The following is an 18,361-nucleotide window of genomic DNA, read 5'->3' as shown; positions in this document are numbered from 1 at the left end:
CCCTACTCCTGACTAATGAAGACCAGCATGCTAAATGCCTTCTTCACCACCCTGTCTACTTAAGTGGTCCCTTTCAGAGAACGGTGTACTTGAATTCCCAGGTCCCTCTGTACCACACCTGAAAATGCCCTGCCGTTCAATTGTACTGTACTGTGAATGTCCAAAATGCACCACTTCACACTAATCTTAACTGCAACTGGATCCCCTCCATTCAAGTAACTGGAACCTGGAAATCTTGACGGCGCCTAAGAAGATGATGACAACGAATGACGCTAACAGTGGTGCCATCCTGAAGATGGTTCGCAGAGCTACTCCTTTCACATCTTCTTTTGATTTCAAACGTGGTTCTACTGTAGTTGGAGCCTGTGATCATCTGTTCAGTGCCTGTAACCTACACTCTGGCGGCATGTGCTCGGGTTGATCGAGTGATCCGGCGTTTTGCTGTCTCTGAGAGGCTGCAAGCGAAGTGTGTGGCACAGAGGGAGGAAGCCTGGAGACGGAGTGCAAGCCCATGATCGGCTCCATCTCTTGCCGATTAAAGTGCTGAGGAAGATTGAAATAATCGAAGTGGGTGTGGCGGCTGATTGGGTATCCAGCGTTGTCTATCAGCCTCTCACTTGCTGCTGCCAGAGGAAGGTGTCTGCGTGTGATGGTCTCTCTCTCTCTCCCTCTTGAAGGTCCTTGCAGTCAAATGATCTCTTTCTCCTTTGATGTTGTCAGGAGATGGTGCTGGAGCAAGGTTTAGTTGATGCAGTTTTTGGATTGGACTCTAATTCACATTATGTTTCCAGTTTTTCTGGTCGCTCATATATTTGTTGCTATTTCTGGGTGAATTTGAATTGGGGTGGCTGCGGACAACAAACACTGAGCTGAACTGAAATATCCCTTTTGATTTTGTGTTTTATGTTCGGTGTTTTGCGCTTGTGTTTTTTTTTTGTTGCTATTAGAGCAATTTGTTTTTTTTGTGCATGATGGGAGGGGAGCGTTGATGCTTTCCTTTGAACAGGTTCCATGGCTCTTGTTGCTTTGCGGCCATCCGTGGGGAAGATGAATCTCAGGGTTGTATGCTGCATACATACTTTGATAATAAAGGTACTGTACTTCAAATCCTTTGAGATACTTCAGACAGTTCACATTGGCAGCAATACCTCTAACTCCATTACACTGAACACTGGTGCCCCCATCCCCTACCCCCAGGGCTGTGTGGTCAGCCTGCTGCTGATCACACTGCTGTACTGCTAGATCCGGCTCTAACCACATCATTAAGTTCGCTGATGACACAACAGTGGTTGGACTCATCAGCAACAAAGATGAGTCTGCATACAGAGAGGAGGTAGAGCGGCTTGTGGACTGGTGACCAGAGAGATAACTGCGGACTTCAGTAAAGTGCAGGCTGACCACTCCCAGCTGCATATCAACAACTACTCCGTGGTGAGAGCCAGGAGCACCAAGCTTCTTGGAGAGATGACCTCACTGGTTTCTCAACACCATATCTTTAGTCAAGAAAGCACAGCAGCGCCTCCACTCCCCAAAGGGATTGAGGCGAGCAGGGCTCCCCACACCCATTCTAACCACATTCTGCTGAAGCGCCATTCAGAGTGTCTTGACCAGCTGTGTCATGGTCTGATATGGAATTTGCAAGGCACCTGACCACAAAACCCTGCAGCAGGTTGTGAGGACTGCGGAGAGAAACATCAGGGTCTCCCTCCCTCCCTCCCTCCCTCCCCCCACTATCCAGGACGTGCACCTGAAGCGCTGCATTCCCACAGCCTTCAGCATTGCCAGAGATCCCTCCTGGCTGTCCTACAATCTCTTTGACCTCCTACCATCAGGCAGAAGATGAAGCAGTATAAGAACATGGACTTTTAGCTGGGTAACAGTTTCTCCTGCCAGGATGTGAGTCCTGCTACCACCTGGTACACATCATTTATGACAGAAGCAGTATACTGTTGTATATTCAACTATATGTCATGTATGCTTTTGATGTCAACTTGTACATCTACAAAATACTTTTTAAAATATACACTATATACTGTATATAAATTCCTCATCTCCCCCCAAGTCATCAAGACCTCTTTGTAACCTGCTTCACTATCAACAAGTCCCCTTAATTTAGTATCCAGCAAACTTGCTAATCATATTCATATGCAAATCATTTACTTAAAAAATGAATGACAGAGCCTTCAACACTACCCCTAGAGCACACCACTAGCCTCAGGCCTCCACAGGGGAATTGGCCTTCAACCATCACCCTCTGCTTCCTATCATTGAGCCAATTCTGAATGCACCTTACAAGCTTTCCCTGAATCCCATTGACCTAGCCTCTCAGATCAGCCTGCCATATGGGATGTTGTCAAATGTTTTACTAGTGTTCATATAGATACAATCCACTGCCCTATTTTCATCTATCCCCTTAGTTACCTCTTCAAAAAACTCCAAAAGATTTGTCAGCCATGACCTCCCATGCAAAAAACTATGCCAACTATTCCTGATCTGGCATGACAACTATCCAAGTTATGGTAGATCTTCTCCCTCAGAACCTTCTCAGTAACTTCCCTGCAACTGAAGCCAGGCTCACTGCCCTGTAATTTCCTGGGTTTTTGTCCCTACCCTCCTTGAACAATGGAACAAGATTAGCTACACTTCTGAAACTTTACAATGAAGCAAATATCTTTTACAAGAGTCTCATGATTTCTTCCCTGGCCTCCCATAATGTCCAAGACCTCACTTCTTATTACATGCATTTCTTTGCTATCCATGCTATTCTCCCTGGTAAACACTAAGGAGAAATAGACATCAAAAATCTTAGTCATCTCTTGGGTCTCCACACATAAGCAGCCCTGGTGATCTTAAACAGGACTTAGTTTCTCCTTAGTCACCTTTTTACTGCATGTCTACCCTTCAACCTAACGGGGACATACTGCCCCTATACTCTTGATCTGACCCTTTTTGAAAAGCCTCCACTTGCCAACAGTTCCTTTGCTTTTAAACAGAGTTGTCCAGTCAACTCCAGCTAGATCCTGCCTAATACCCTCAATGATGGCCCTGCTCCAGTTTAGAACCTTAACCTATGGACTTGTTCTATCTTTTTCCATAACTATTTTAAGACTAATAGAATAGTGGTCACTATTGGCCAACTGCCTCTTGTTAATTTGCCCTCCTCATTCCCTTAGGTGAAGTCTACTATTGTTCCTTTCCAAGAATGTTCCTCTAAACATTGTGTCTTGGTTGCACTGCAAAATTCTGACCCAGTCGATACCAGGAAATTGTTCATCTCCTCAAAGCACAACCCTACTATTCTCACAACGACCTGCAATCCTGCAATCCCTTGAAAAGTGTTTCTCAAGCTCCCGCTATTGGTAGGTCTATAATCTAGCCCTACTAAGATGATCACCCCCTTCTTACTTTCAAGTTCTACCTAAATGGTTCGATAGATAATCCTAGAATATCTTCTCTAAACATTATTGTCATGACTAAATTATTTCTCCGAACATTGAGCTATTAGTGTTGCTCTTCTCTCAGTCGCATTCCTGTTATGGTCCCTTGAGGCAATCTATGCCCTCAGTTCATCCGCCTTACCAATTGGCTATGTGTATTGAAATTGATGCAGTTTGAAGCAGTGGTCCTATCTGTCCTTTTACTGTAAACATTAGCTATCTTTGAAGCTAGTTTTACATTTTTTGTTTGCTGCATGTACCCCTGTATTCTCACTGACTTTGGTATCTCATGAGTCCCATGTCACTGCCACTCTAATTTAAACCCCCCCATTGGCTATAAAACCTGTTTCACTGCCAGGATATTCATTAACCTTCTGGTTCAAGTGCAACTGATCCCTCTTGTGTAAGTCACCACTCCCCCATAAGAGATCCCAACGATCTAGGAACGTGAATCTCTGTCCCTTGCACCAGCTCTTCAACCTCACATTTACCTGGATTATTTTTCTGTTCCTGGACCCTGTAGCACTGGCACCAGGAGTAATCTGGATATCACTACCCTCAATGTCCTCCATTTTTATTTCTTACCTCACTCCCTATACTCATTCGGCAAGACCTCATCCCTTGTTTTACCCAAGTCATTTCGACCAACATGTACAGTACAACAACCTCTGGTTATTTTCTCTCCCCTCAAGAATTTTCCATGTCTGTCTGTCTAAGCAGGCCATGCCTTTCAAAATGTGCATAGATAAATCATATCCATCAGTATCTATCCCATTAGCTTCCTTACCAATGACATAAGGCTCACTAGCCTATAATTTTCTGGATCATCCCCATTTCAATTCTTGAAGAAAGACACAAAAGAGTCACCTAGGAAAGTTGGGTATAGAGGGTTGGATAAGGATTTCTGCAGAGATTAGAACAGAATGTTGGAAATTTACAGCAGAGAAGGAAACCTATTATCACTGGGCAGGCTGAAGATAAACTATACTCTGTCCAGGTCCACTTTTCAGTTATAAGTATGGAACCATCTACAGAAGTGGAAACAAGTAGGATTTGTGATAGGCAACATATCGGACCAATTCAAGAGTGAGCCATTGGTCAAGGTAGTAAATACTTTGCTTCAGCAGAGGAAGTTGTTGGGGGTGAATTGGAGTGAATCAATAATGGGGTGAAAATATTGGTTAAAGTGATAGTAGTGACTTTGAACTTGCAATGCTTAGCTGAAGGAGATGATTGGAATCTAAAAACACAAACAATATCTGATTGGCTGGAACAATGCAGGACTGCTGAACTCATTCGTTTGAACAGAGAGGAGGGACTGTGAGAGGGAAAGGATAATTTTGTTTCTTTTATTAATAAATAAGTTTTCTGTACAGTTTTTATTTGTTAAGTCTTTTACATATTTTCAAATATTTTAGTCATTTATTTTTAAATATTTACGGAAGATACTAAGATTAGCTAAATTGATCTTTAACAGTACTTGAATACAGGGACATTCAGAAACAGTAAATGACATTACTAGGTTTCACAGCTGGCAAGCTTGGGATAAGGTTTGGCCAGCTTTGCAAAGTCACCAATGAATGATCCACTATAAGCTAAAAATCCATAAACGATAATTTCCAGAATTACGTGCTGTCCATAATTTAATCTGAAGTGAATTTGAATAAGAGTCATTCATGTGAATCTTATAATCTCAACCAACACCAAGAACTTTACAGATATTTTTTGTATAACAAAAATTATGTACATGGATGAGACAGTCTTCCACAGATATCATGAGATAATGAGCAGTTAATTTGTAGTGGCGATGTTTATTCTGGAATAAATGCAATTAAAAAATATATAGATTAACTCCCCTGTTCATTAAAGATCTTCTATATCCATTTAAACAACTACATAGAATATGGCTTAATGTTTCATCGACCATGGTTATTTTTAACTTGTGCTCTATTGATTCTAAGAACAGCTGTGTGGTGAAAAAGGCACAACAGCACCTCTTGCACCTCAGATGTTTGAGGAAGTTTGGTATGGGCCCCTAGATCCTAAGAACTTTCTACAGGGACACAATTGAGAGCATCCTGACTGGCTGCATCACTGCCTGGTATGGGAACTGTACCTCCCTTAATCGCAGGACTCTGCAGAGAGTGGTGCGGACAGCCCAGCGCATCTGTAGTTGTGAACTTCCCATGATTCAGGACATTTACAAGGACAGGTGTGTAAAAAGGGCCCAAAGGATCATTGAGGACCCAAGTCACTCCAACCACGGTTTATTCCAGCTGCTACTATCTGGGAAATGGTACTGCAGCATAAAAGCCAGGACTAACGGACTCTGGAACAGCTTCTTCCACCAGGCCATCAGACTGTTGAACTCATGCTGATTTGAGTGTACTCTATATTACATTGACTGTTCTATTTATTATAAATTTCTATGACTGCACATAGCACATTTAGATGGAGACTTAACATAAAGAATTTTACTCCTCATGTATGTGAAGAATGTAAGAAACAAAGTCAACTCAATTCAATTCATTTTGGATATACAAGATCTCCATAAAATGCTAGCCAAAACAGTTGGTGCATCACAGAATGTTGGTGGGGAGGATTGTCAGTGCACTGTGGTTGATAGCAAATACGTTTGTAATCCAAAGTAGGGGAAACTATCCACTGTGTTAGCAAGTCCCAGGAGGAGAGAAGTCCAAATGAGAAATAAAACTTCTCAATATAACTGAATGTGGTTTGCATTTTAGTTAACAGATTAGCGTCCTTTACAAATAAGCACTGATGTAAACAGGGAGACGGAGAATTTCCACACGTATTTATGTCATGTAAATTAGAACTATGATCAGGGAGAGGGAAGGGTATAGTGCCAAATCTCGAAATGCAACTTTGTGAACTGGATCCATTCAAGAATGGCAGCCTGTGTTAACGACATGAAGGACTATTAGTTATTTTTTCCAAATTAAAATCAATAAAATAAAAATCTATACTGTGCAGTAATGATTTTCTAACAGATTTGTTATACTGGCAATTTTACTTCCTCTTTATTTCATTAACACATCTGTGCTTTTAATCAATGTTGAATATTGCCTCATCATCAGTGTTTGAAGTTTGATGTGTAACTGAGAACAATGCACTATTTTGGGATTTTTAGTCTTGTTAAAGTCTGTTTTATAGTTAAGCTGTGGAAAACTGACTGCTCTTCTCACAATTACATGACATTTGAGTGTGCATGTGCCCATTGTACATATGCACATAAGTGCTTTAATCATGATTTCAAATTATTTCAGTCTGCAGTTTTTGTTGAAGATTAAAGCAAGGACATTTTGATCTATTTACGAGGTTTATCAGCATGAATAGTATTGATGCATAATGGATTATCTGAGATGACAAATTAAATGCTCAGATATCAACCTTCCAAATCTGTTAAGGCAGAATAGGATAATTCAGAAATAATAAAAATAAGACCATAAGACATAGGAGCAGAATTAGGCCATTGGCCCTTCGAGTCTGCTTCACCATTCAATCATGGCTGATCCTTTTCTCCCCTCCTCAGCCCTGCTCTCTGGCCTTCCCTACATAACCTTTGATGTCATGTCCAATCAAGAATTTAACAATCTCTGCCTTAAATACACCCAATGCCTAGCCTCCACAGTTGCTTGTGGTAACGTATTCCAAAAATTCATCGCCCTCTAACTAAAGAAATTCCTTCGCCTCTCTGTTTTAAATTGACGCCCTTCTACCCTAAGGCTGTGCCCTCTTGTCCTAGACTCCCCCACCATGGGAAACATCCTTTCCACATCGATTCTGTGTAGGCCTTTCAACATTCAAAAGGTTTCAATGAGATTCCCCTCTTCCAGTGAGTACAGAACCAGAGCCGTCAAATATTCCTTGTTTGATAACCCTTTCATTCCCCGAATAATCCTTGTGAATTTCCTCTGAACCTTCTCCAATGCCAGCACATCTGTTCTTAGATGAGGAGCCTAACATTGTTCACAATACTTAAGGTGAGGCCTCACCGGTGCCCTATAAAGCCTCAGCATCACATTCCTGCTCTTGTATTCCGGACCTCTTGAAATGAATGCTAATATTGCATTTGCCTTCCTCACAACTGACCCAACCTGAAAGTTAATCTTTAGGGTTTTCTGCACAAGGACTCCAAAGTCCCTTTGTATCTCAGATTTCTGGATTTTCTCCCCATTTAGAAAATAGTCTGCATGTTTATTTCTTCTGCCGAAGTGCAAGAGCATGCATTTTCCAACACTGTATTTAATTTGCCACTTTCTTGCCCATTCTCCTAATCTATCTAAGTCCTTCTGCAGCCTACCTGTTTCCTCAGCACTACCTGCCCCTCCACCAATCTTAGTATCATCTGCAAACTTGGCAACAATGCTGTCTATTCCATCATCAAAATCATTGATATACAACATAAAAATAAGTGGTCCCAACACCAAACCCTGCGGACCCCAGAAAATAATCCTTTTATTCCTATTTGTTGCCTCCTAACCATGCAAGTAACTTTCCTGTAATACCATAGGTTCTTATCTTGGTAAGAGCTTCGTGTAGGGCACCTTGTCAAAGGCCTTCTGAAAGCCAAAATATACAACATCAATTGCATCCTCTTTATCCTACTTGTAATCTCCTCAAAGGATTCCAACAGGCTCATCAGGCAAGACTTTCCCTTAAGAAAACCATGCTGCCTTCGTCCTATCTTGTCCTGTGTCACCAGAACTCCATAAACTCATCCTTAACAATCGACTGCAACATCTTGCAAGAAGTAGCAGACCGCACGACCCAATTTACATCGGTGGTGCGCAAGTGGAACAGATTAAAAGCTTTAAGTTCCTCCGGGTCAATATCACAAATGACCTGACTTGGAACAAACCAAGCAGAGTTCACTGCCAAGAAGGCCCACCAGTGCCTTTACTTCCCGAGAAAACTAAAGAAATTTGGCCTGTCCCCTAAAACCCTCACTAATTTTTATAGATGCACCGTAGAAAGCATTCTTCTAGGGTGCATCACAACCTGGTATGGAAGTTGTCCTGTCCAAGACTGGAAGAAGATGCAGAAGATCGTGAACACGGCCCAGCACATCACACAAACCAATCTTCCATCCTTGGACTCACTTCACACTGCACGCTGTCAGAGCAGTGCTGCCAGGATAATCAAGGACATGACCCACGCAGCCAACACACTTTTCGTCCCTTTTCTCTCCGGGAGAAGGCTCGGGAGCTTGAAGACTCATATGGCCAGATTTGGGATCAGCTTCTTTCCAACTGTGATAAGACTGCTGAACAGATCCTGACCCGGATCTGGGCCATACCCTCCAAATATCCGGACCTGCCTCTCAGTTTTTTTTTGCACTACTTTACTTTCCATTTTCTATTTATGATTTATAATTTACATTTTTAATATTTACTATTGATTTGTACTCCAGGGAGCAGGAGGCGCAGAATCAAAAATCGCTGTGATGATTGTACGTTCTAGTATCAATTGTTTGGCGACAATAAAGTATAAAGTATAAAAGGCCGAGTTCACTCAACCTATTTTCATAAGGCATGCTCCCCATTCCAGGCAACATCCTTGTAAATCTCCCCTGCACCCTTTCTATGGTTTCCACATCCTTCCTGTAGTGAGGCGACCAGAACTGAGCACAGTACTCCAAGTGGGGTCTGACCAGGGTCCTATATAGCTGCAACATTACTTCTCGGCTCCAAAATTCGATTGATGAAGACCAATACATCATACGCCTTCTTAACCACAGAGTCAACCTGTACAGCCGCTTTGAGTGCCCTATGGACCCGGACCCAAAGATCCCTCTGATCCCACTGCCAAGAGTCTTACTATTAATACTATATTCTGCCATCATATTTGACCTATCAAAATGAACCATTTCACACTTATCTGGGTTGAACTTCATCTGCCACTTCTCAGCCCAGTTTTGCATCCTATCAATGTCCCGCTGTAACCTCTGACAGCCCTCCACACTATCCACAACACCCCCAACCTTTGTGTCATCAGCAAACTTACTAACCCATACCTCCACTTCCTCAACCAGGTCATTTATAAAAATCACGAAGAGTAAGGGTCCCAGAACAGATCCCTGAGGCACACGACTGGTCACCGACCTCCATGGAGAATATGACTGATCTACAACCACTCTTTGTCTTCTGTGATCAAGCCAGTTCTGGATTCACAAAGCAATGTCTCCTTGGATCCCATGCCTCCTTACTTTCTCAATAAGCCTTGCATGGGGAACCTTATCAAATGCCTTGCTGAAAGCCATATACACTACATCTACTGCTCTTCTCTCATCAGTGTGTTTAGTCACATCCTCAAAAAATTCAATCAGGCTCGTAAGACACGACCTGCCCTTGACAAAGCCATGCTGATGATTCCTAATCATATTATACCTCTCCAAATGTTCATAAATCCTGCCTCTCTGGATCTTCTCCATCAACTTACCAACCACTGAAGTAAGATTCACTGGTCTATAATTTCCCGGATTATCTTTACTCTCTTTCTTGAATAAGGGAACAGCATCCACAGCCCTCCAATCCTCCAGAACCTCTCCCCTCCCCGCTGATGATGCAAAGATCATTGCCAGTGGCTCAGCAATCTCCTCCCTCACCTCCCACAGTAGCCTGGGGTACATCTCATCTGGTCCCGGCAACTTATCCAACTTGATGCTTTCCAAAAGCTCCAGCACATCCTCTTTCTTAATATTTACATGTTGCAGTCTGCTTTTTTAAGTCTGCTGCAAGTCATCACTACAATCATCAAGATCCTTTTCCATCATGAATACTGAAGTAAAATATTTATTAAGTACCTCTGCTATTTCCTCCAGTTCCATACACACTTCCCCACTGTCACACTTGATAGGTCCTATTCTTTCACACCTTATCCTCCTGCTCTTCACGTACTTGTAGAATGCCTTGGGGTTTTCCTTAATCCTGCCCGCCAAGGCCTTTTCATGGCCCCTTTTGGCTCTCCTAATTTCCTTCGTAAGCTCCTTCCTGTTAGCCTTATAATCTTCTAGATCTCTAACATTACCTATCTCTCTGAAACTTTTGTAAGCTTTTCTTTTCTTCTTGACTAGATTTACTACAGCCTTTGTACACCATGGTTCCTGTACCCTACCATAGCTTCCCTGTCTCATTAGAACGTACCTATTCAGAACCCCACACAAATACGCCCTGAACATTTGCCAGATTTCTTCTGTACCTTTCCCTGAGAACATCTGTTCCCAATTTAAGCTTCCATGTTCCTGCCTGATAGATCATAATTCCCCTTACTCCAATTAAACGCTTTTCCAACTTGTCTGTTCCTATCTCTCTCCAATGGTCCTGTAAAGGAGATAGAATTATGATCACTATCTCCAAAATGTTCTTCCACTGAGAGATCTGACACCTGACCAGGTTCATTTCCAAATACCAAATCAAGTACCGTCTCTCCTCTTGTAGGCTTATCTACATATTGTGTCAAGAAACCTTCCTGAGCACACCTAACAAACTCCACCCCATATAAACCCCTTGCTCTAGGGAGAAGCCAATCGATATTTGGGAAATTAAAATCTCTTACCACGACAACTCTGTTATTATTACACCTTTCCAGCATCTGTTTCCTTATCTGCTCCTCGATATCCCTGTTACTGTTGGGCAGCCTATAAAAAACACCCAGTAAAGTTATTGACCCCTTCCTGTTCCTAACCTCCACCCACAGAGACTCCATTGACCATCCCTCCATGACGTCCACCTTTTCTGCAGCCGTGACACTCTGTCTGATCATCAGTGCCACACCCCCAGCTCTTTTGCCTCCCTCCCTGTCCTTTCTGAAACATCTAAAACCCAGCACTTGAAGTAACGATTCCTGTCCCTGAGCCATCCAAGTCTCTGTAATGGCCACCACATCAAAGCTCCAAGTACTGATCCACGCTCTAAGATCATCCACTTTGTTCACGATACTCCTTGCATTAAAATAGACACATCTCAAACTGTCGGTCTGAGGGCGTCCCTTTTCTATCAGCTGCCTATCCTCCCTCACACACTTTCTCCAAGCTTTCTCTATTTGTGAGCCAACCACCTCTTCCCCACTCTCTTCAGTTCGGTTCCCACCTCTCAACAATTCTAGTTTAAATTCTCCCCAGTAACCTTAGCAAACCTCCCCGCAAGGATATTGGTCCTCCTGGGATTCAAGTGCAACCCGTCCTTTTTGTACAGGTCACACCTGCTCCAAAGGGGGTCCCAACGATCCAGAAATCTGAATCCCTGCCCCCTGCTCCAATCCCTCAGCCATGCATTTATCCTCCACCTTGCTGTCACGTGGCACAGGCAGTAATCCCAAGATTACTACCTTTGCGGTCCTGCTTCTCAACTTCCTTCCTAACTCCCTGTAGCCTCTAACTTCTGTTAATGCCACACCTCCCTTCGTACCCCATCCCTTATTTATTTATCTATCTATCTATCTATCTATCTATTTATTTATTTATTTATTTAGTGAGGGGATCCAGGAGCGCCCCTATTAACTGTTTGGAGAGAGACATTTATCATTGATGGTTTATTTGGAAAGGAGAAAGAGACAGAGTTATTTACCACCGATATGTTGCTTTTGGAAAAGAGAGAGAGAGAGACGAAGATTAACGGTTAGACTGTTGCTTTAAGGCATTGGAAGTAACTTTGGATTTTTACTGACTTTGGAGTTGGAGACAGCACCGAGCAGCTCGAAGGTTGCTATGGTGACCAAAGGTGGTGGACACTCGATGTTATGATTTTCAGCAGCTTGTTGATGTTACTTCCAAGGACTTGTTGCCTGCTTGTGCACTCCTTTACAGACAAAGGAAGGAGGAACCCTTTGAATGACAGGTGATGCTTAGCCTGGTGAAATAAATGGGAGGTCAGATGATACAGACCAAGGACACATGATCTGGACACTGAATGAGCATTGTTGTGCCCACAGCAAAAGTGGGTTTTGGAGGATCGATCAGGCGGATCGATCCAAATTGCTATTCCAGTTTGAGGAGAAGGGGTTGACTAGAGGGGAGTTGTCTATGTGTCCACCCTTGCCTGGGTGATAGCTCCATCACAGAAGACCAGTCTCCCTGGTTAAAGTCACAGTCGGTGACTTGTAAAGGATTTCAGAGGACGACGAGAAGATCGACGGTATCAGCTCACCTGAAGACTCAACTTACTCTCTCTCTCTCCATCACTGCTCAACTCAATACCATGAACTGAACTGAACTGAATTTTACTCAACATCGTAAGACTGTATCTTTTTACCCCTAGACTTAAAGAAGCTTGGTTTTTTCATACATATATATATTCCACACTTACTTTTATATATAATCATTGCTAACCTGTTTGATTTATTTACATTGATATTACTGTATTGCGTAGTACTAATAAGTATTAGTAGCTTATAGCAACGCGAGACTCCAAAGTGTTTTACATCTCTGCTGGTTCTTTATCCCTGTCACGGCGTGCGAGGCAATTTATTTATTTATTTATTTATTTATTTATTTATTCCCCCCCCCCCTTTTTTTTTCCTCTCTCTCTTTTTTCTCCCTCTGTCCCTCTTACTATAACTCCTTGCCCATCCTCTGGGCTTTCCCCTCACACTTTCTTTCTCCCTCGGCCTCCCATCCCATGATCCTCTCCCTTCTCCAGCCTTGTATCCCTTTTGCCAATCAACTTTCCAGCTCTTGGCTCCATCCCTCCCCCTCCTGTCTTCTCCTATCATTTTGGATCTCCCCCTCCCCCTCCCACTTTCAAATCTCTTACTATCTCTTCTTTCAGTTAGTCCTGACGAAGGGTCTCGGCCCGAAACGTCGACTGTACCTCTTCCTATAGATGCTGCCTGGCTTGCTGCGTTCACCAGTATTTTTTGTGTGTGTTGCATGAATTTCCAGCATCTGCAGATTCCCTCGTGTTTGCCCTGTAGTCTGTTTTCAGGACCTTCTCCCTTTTCCTACCTATGTCATTGGTACCAGTATGTACCACGCCCTCTGGCTGTTCTCCCTCCCACTGCAGGATATCGTGGACGCGATCTGAAACATCCTGGACCCTGGCACCTGGGAGGCAAACTACTATCCGATTTTCTTTCCTGCGTCCACAGAATCACCTGTCTGACCCCCTAACTATAGAGTCCCCTATCACTACTGCCTTTCTCTTCCTTTCCCTACCCTTCTGAGCCACAGGGTCAGACTCTGTGCCAGAGGCACAGCCACTGTTGCTTCCTCCAGGTAGGCTGTCCCCATCAACAGTACTCAAACAGGAGTACTTATTGTTCAGGGGGACAGCCACAGGGGTACTCTCTAGTACCTGACTCTTCCCCTTCCCTCTCCTGACTGTTACCCACTTGTCTGTCTCCCGTGGCCCCGGTGTGACCACCTGCCTATAACTCCTTTCTATCACCTCCTTGCTCTCCCTGACCAGACGGAGGTCATTGAGCTGCAACTCCAGTTCCCTAACGTGGCCCTTTAGGAGTTGCAGCTCGACACACTGGCTGCAGATATTTAAGCTTGGGAATTTTCTTGAGAAGCTGTCGTAATTTTGGAGAATGCACTGATAACGTTACTTTTGTAAACTCTATTAACTGCTGTACTTCCAGCTCAATGACAGTGTTAAACTGGTAACATATACTGGGCAGTAATGCATTTTTCAATGGATCAGAATAATAATGCAAAAACTATTGCTTTTATATTTGTTCTTGGGTTTTGCAAGAAATTATCAAAAGAGTATTTATCTCCATGTCTTTGTTGCTTTGAGTATACAGTATGCTATAGACCTGAGGGTCATAGAAACATAAAGCAGTGTAGATAAGAAGATGGCCTTCAGCTCTGGCTCCAAAAAAGAGCAATGTAATCTGTGTCATTTCTGTATTTCCTCCATTTATAAACTAAAAATATGTTGTGCTTTATGATGTGTTTTGCAAACTTTTTCCACCACTTTCAAAACAATTCCTACAAATGTGCTCAGTTTAGCACAAATGGTATGTGTGTGAAGTTGGAAACTGAAGTACATATGGAAATGTTCTGCAGGATGCACATAGAGTACAAACTCCACACATACCTACAGCACTAGAGATCAGGACTGAACCTGTGTTAGCTGGAGCCGTGAAATTGCAGCTCAATTCATTGTGCCACTGTGCCATTTACCACAGCTTTGAGAAAGTCCTTCTTCAGTATTTCAGACGTCCTTTCAACATCCTCCATTATACCTTCATTTTGTCTTTTAATCAGCTCATAAACTCTTCTGTTGTTTTTTTTATAGTTTTAATATATTATGGAAGAGAGAGTCCAACTAACACAGAGGTATCAGAATATTAATGAAAATTTTCCTTTTCCAAACTGATAAGATGTCCCAACAGTTATCATGTGTACATATTTCAGCATCTCCAACCAACAATTGTCTCTCACCAACCTAGTACAACTGCTAGCCAATTGATCTCAGAAGTTAGTCCTTTACTAAGGTGCTTTATACTTTGTGCTCATGCATTAACTTACTGCGAATTTCAGCTGTGGCATACTTTGGGATCATGGATTCCGTGGTCAATTCTGGATGAAGAATACAGCCATGTGTGTAGGCATCCATTGGGAGTGAATCAAGCAGGTCTTTAAAGTGTTGCATTCTGGAATATGTAAGGCTTCCTACTTCTGGAATTAATCTCGTGTATTTTTCTAAAAGTGAAATAACACAAATCAGGCATCGCCAAAAATGATTTCTGGCTATTCTATTTAATTTGGATTATGCAATTACTAAAACCTGCAACTATGTAATTACATTGACCATTTCAATCAAGTAACTTCATTAAATAAAATGCAATTCACAGCAGTTTAAAAGTGCACCCACACAAAATAAAGGTCACTTTGATAAGTAACATCGAAAGATTTTACATAATTAACACCCACATATTAAAGTAAAACCAACACTCTCCAAAACTCCTTGCAGTTTCTAGACTTTAGAATTTAATCCATAATTATATGATGTTTCTAAAGTCTGAATTAAATTTAGCCATTATTAACTGACATTAACAAAGCACTGTAGTTAAACAATCATTATTTTTCATTTCTTGGTTAATCATATTATATAATCAATTATATATGTATAATTAGAATGTATAGCAGTACTAAATAACACAATAATAGATCTGTATATATCTGCAACATGTATTGAACTGTTCATTATGTGTGGTAAAAAATAATGCATTCACTACTACTGACTCAATAAATTACCTCCCTGTCTCTATTTACCTACACTTAAATAAAACTATTTCTTACCTTGTACTGATCAATAAATATAAAAATATGATATTGATTATAATTATTTAGAACCAGTCAACAAATCAAAATCTGCAACAGGAGGAACTATTAATGCAGAAAAATGTGTTTACAATGTTGCTTCCTAATACTTTCAAACTTGAGTTATTATAATCAATATCATATTTTATAGTTTGTATAGATGTTATAGTGCACTTTTTCTATTGACTTATTAAATTAGAATTAGAATTAGTTTATTATTGTCACATGCACCGATATGCTGTGAAAAGCTTGTCGTGAACACTGTTCGTACAGATCAGATTATTACACAGTTCGTTGAGGTTTAATAAGGTAAAACAATAACAATGCAGATACAGGGAAAGTACAGTGCAGGTAAACAATAAGATGCAAGCTCATAATGAGATAGATTGTGAGGTCTAGAGACCATTTAATAGTCATAATAGCAGACTGGAGGCTGTCTTTGAGCCTGGTTGCATGTGCTTTCAAGCTTTTGTATCTTCTGCTGAATAGAAGAGGGGAGAAGAGAAAATGTTCAAGGTGGGCGGGAGTCTTTGATTATGCTGGCTACTTTACTGAGGCAGTGAGAAGTATAGACATTCAGAGAGGGGAGGCTGGTTTCCACGTTGTGTTGAACTGTGTCCTCAGCTCTGCAGATTTTGCAGTCCATGCCACACCAAGCCAAAATGCATCTAGATAAGATGCTTTTTATGGTGCTTCAACAAAAATTGATAAGAGATGATGGGGACATTCCACACATAACCTTTCCATCTCCTTCCTGTACTTCAACTCATTGTTATTTGAGATATGCCCCACTACAGCGGTATCATCTGTAAACTTGTAAATGGAATTGGAGTAAAGTCTGGCCACACAGTCATGAGTTTCCAGGGAGTAGAGTAGGTAGCTGAAAACACAGCCTTGTGGAGCACCAGTGTTTAGAATAATTGTTGTGAAGATGTTGCTACCTATCATTACGGTTTGCAGTCTGTTGGTCAGGAATTCAACAATCCAGTTAGAGAGAGAGGTGTTGACTCTCAGGGTCCAGAGTTTGTTGACAAGTTTGCTTGGAATTACTGTATTAAAGACAGAATTGTAGTCAATAAACAATAGTCTCACATACGTGTTATTACTGTTCAGAAGTTCCAGAGATGACTGTAGAGTCTGGAAGGTAGTGTCTGCCTGTGTGAAGTGTTTTTTAGTGTAAGTTTCTCTGTGTAGTGTTGGCGTTTGATGCTTGACAATGCAAAGTATGCAGTTCTGAATTTTTTACGGTCTGGAGTAAATGCAGGAAACTAACCAATGGTTGTGAATAAAACTATCCATGAACAGGTACTATATCCCGATGAGATTTGTAAATAGGTGCCTTTTATATGGGGTCAGTGGAGTTCAGTAATAATGATCTATCTTATTTATTTTGAGATGCGGTGTGGAACAGACCCTTCTGGCCCGACAAGCTGCTCTGCCCAGCAGCCCACCAATTTAATTGTAGCTTAATCACAGGATAATTTACAATAACCAATTAACCTACTAACTGGTACGTCTTTAGACTGTGGGAGGAAACCAGAGTTCCCGAAGGAAATCCACGCATATAACGGTGAGGATATACAAACTCCTTACAGACGGCATCGGAATTGAACTCCAAACCCAAATGCCCTGAGCTGTAATAGTGTTGCATGAACCGCTACGTTACCATGGCGCTTAGAAGCTAAGTGAGCAGCCAACCAGAATAAAGAATTCTGACACAGCTCAATGTAAAAAGTAAAGATGATGAAATTAATTTAGCTTTTAAAACAATTTGTAGAGGGCAAAGTAAAGATTGGGGTATACTCACAGAATAAAGATATGAGCTGATATATAATAAACATTACAAAAATTATCAGTTTTGCAAATGTTGCTCAAAAGAAATAACATTACATACATAAAAATTAGATTTCTTTCCAGGGTGTGAGAAACTGTTCAGCAGTAGCTTTGTCTAAGTATATCATTGAAATAGAAGTTATTTTTCTTCAAAAAGTCTCAGCTTTTATTCAGGGACCTTTGTAAGAATTGAATTAATGGAGAAAAATGTTGAAGTTTATGTTCACTTGCTAACGCTGAGCTAATTGCTTCTGCAATGGCCAAAAAAATTTTGCTGAGGAATATAATATTGTTGATAACGGTTTCTAGATTTCCACATTTAATTTGAATTTGTAAACAACAAAAATTGTTCACATTTTTACTGAGTAATGATAGCAAGCACTAGGTGTCTCACCATCATTATACATACAAAATCCGGGCTGTTATTTTGACTCTCTTGCCAACTATAGTTGCTAGGCTAATATCTTCAAAATGAACTTCTTTCATTTCAATGTGAGGATGATTTTCAAGAAAATGTTATGTGCAGAATTGAAAAGAAAATATGGTCTCACTACAAACTTGCATTTGTAAGCATTTTCCTCATTGAATCAATGTTATATAAATCTTCTTGAACTGCATTTTTCTGACTTTAACAGATTCCCAGGATGCTATGATAAACAGCCTTGTAAATATGTTTAGTCAGAATAACAAAGTTGTTAAGAATGATAAATATTTACAAGAATTCAAACTTTTGGTTTAATTAATCAGCTAAAATTAAGTCATCATCTGCATTAGTGTGCATGGAAGTCTCAGAAGTTGC

General features: G+C 41.2%; 1 protein-coding gene across 2 annotated transcripts in view; it reads right to left on the bottom strand.

Moving 5' to 3' along the window:
- The window catches only part of gdap1l1 (ganglioside induced differentiation associated protein 1-like 1), an 88,761-nt gene that overhangs the window by 27,225 nt on the left and 43,175 nt on the right, over positions 1-18,361 (bottom strand). Inside the window, exon 3 of one of the 2 annotated variants that reach the window (XM_063030902.1) lies at positions 14,935-15,108. The exons of the other annotated variant lie outside the window; for it this stretch is intronic. Coding sequence (XP_062886972.1) covers positions 14,935-15,108 — 174 coding nt within the window. The remainder of the gene's footprint in view (positions 1-14,934; positions 15,109-18,361) is intronic. 2 annotated transcript variants of the gene reach the window in all.

The sequence above is a fragment of the Mobula hypostoma genome, chromosome 2, assembly GCF_963921235.1.
Source record: "Mobula hypostoma chromosome 2, sMobHyp1.1, whole genome shotgun sequence".
In the NCBI taxonomy this organism is placed as follows: domain Eukaryota; kingdom Metazoa; phylum Chordata; class Chondrichthyes; order Myliobatiformes; family Myliobatidae; genus Mobula; species Mobula hypostoma.
The sequence above is the reverse complement of the archived record's forward strand: the minus strand, read 5'-3'. Positions and strand labels throughout refer to the sequence as shown.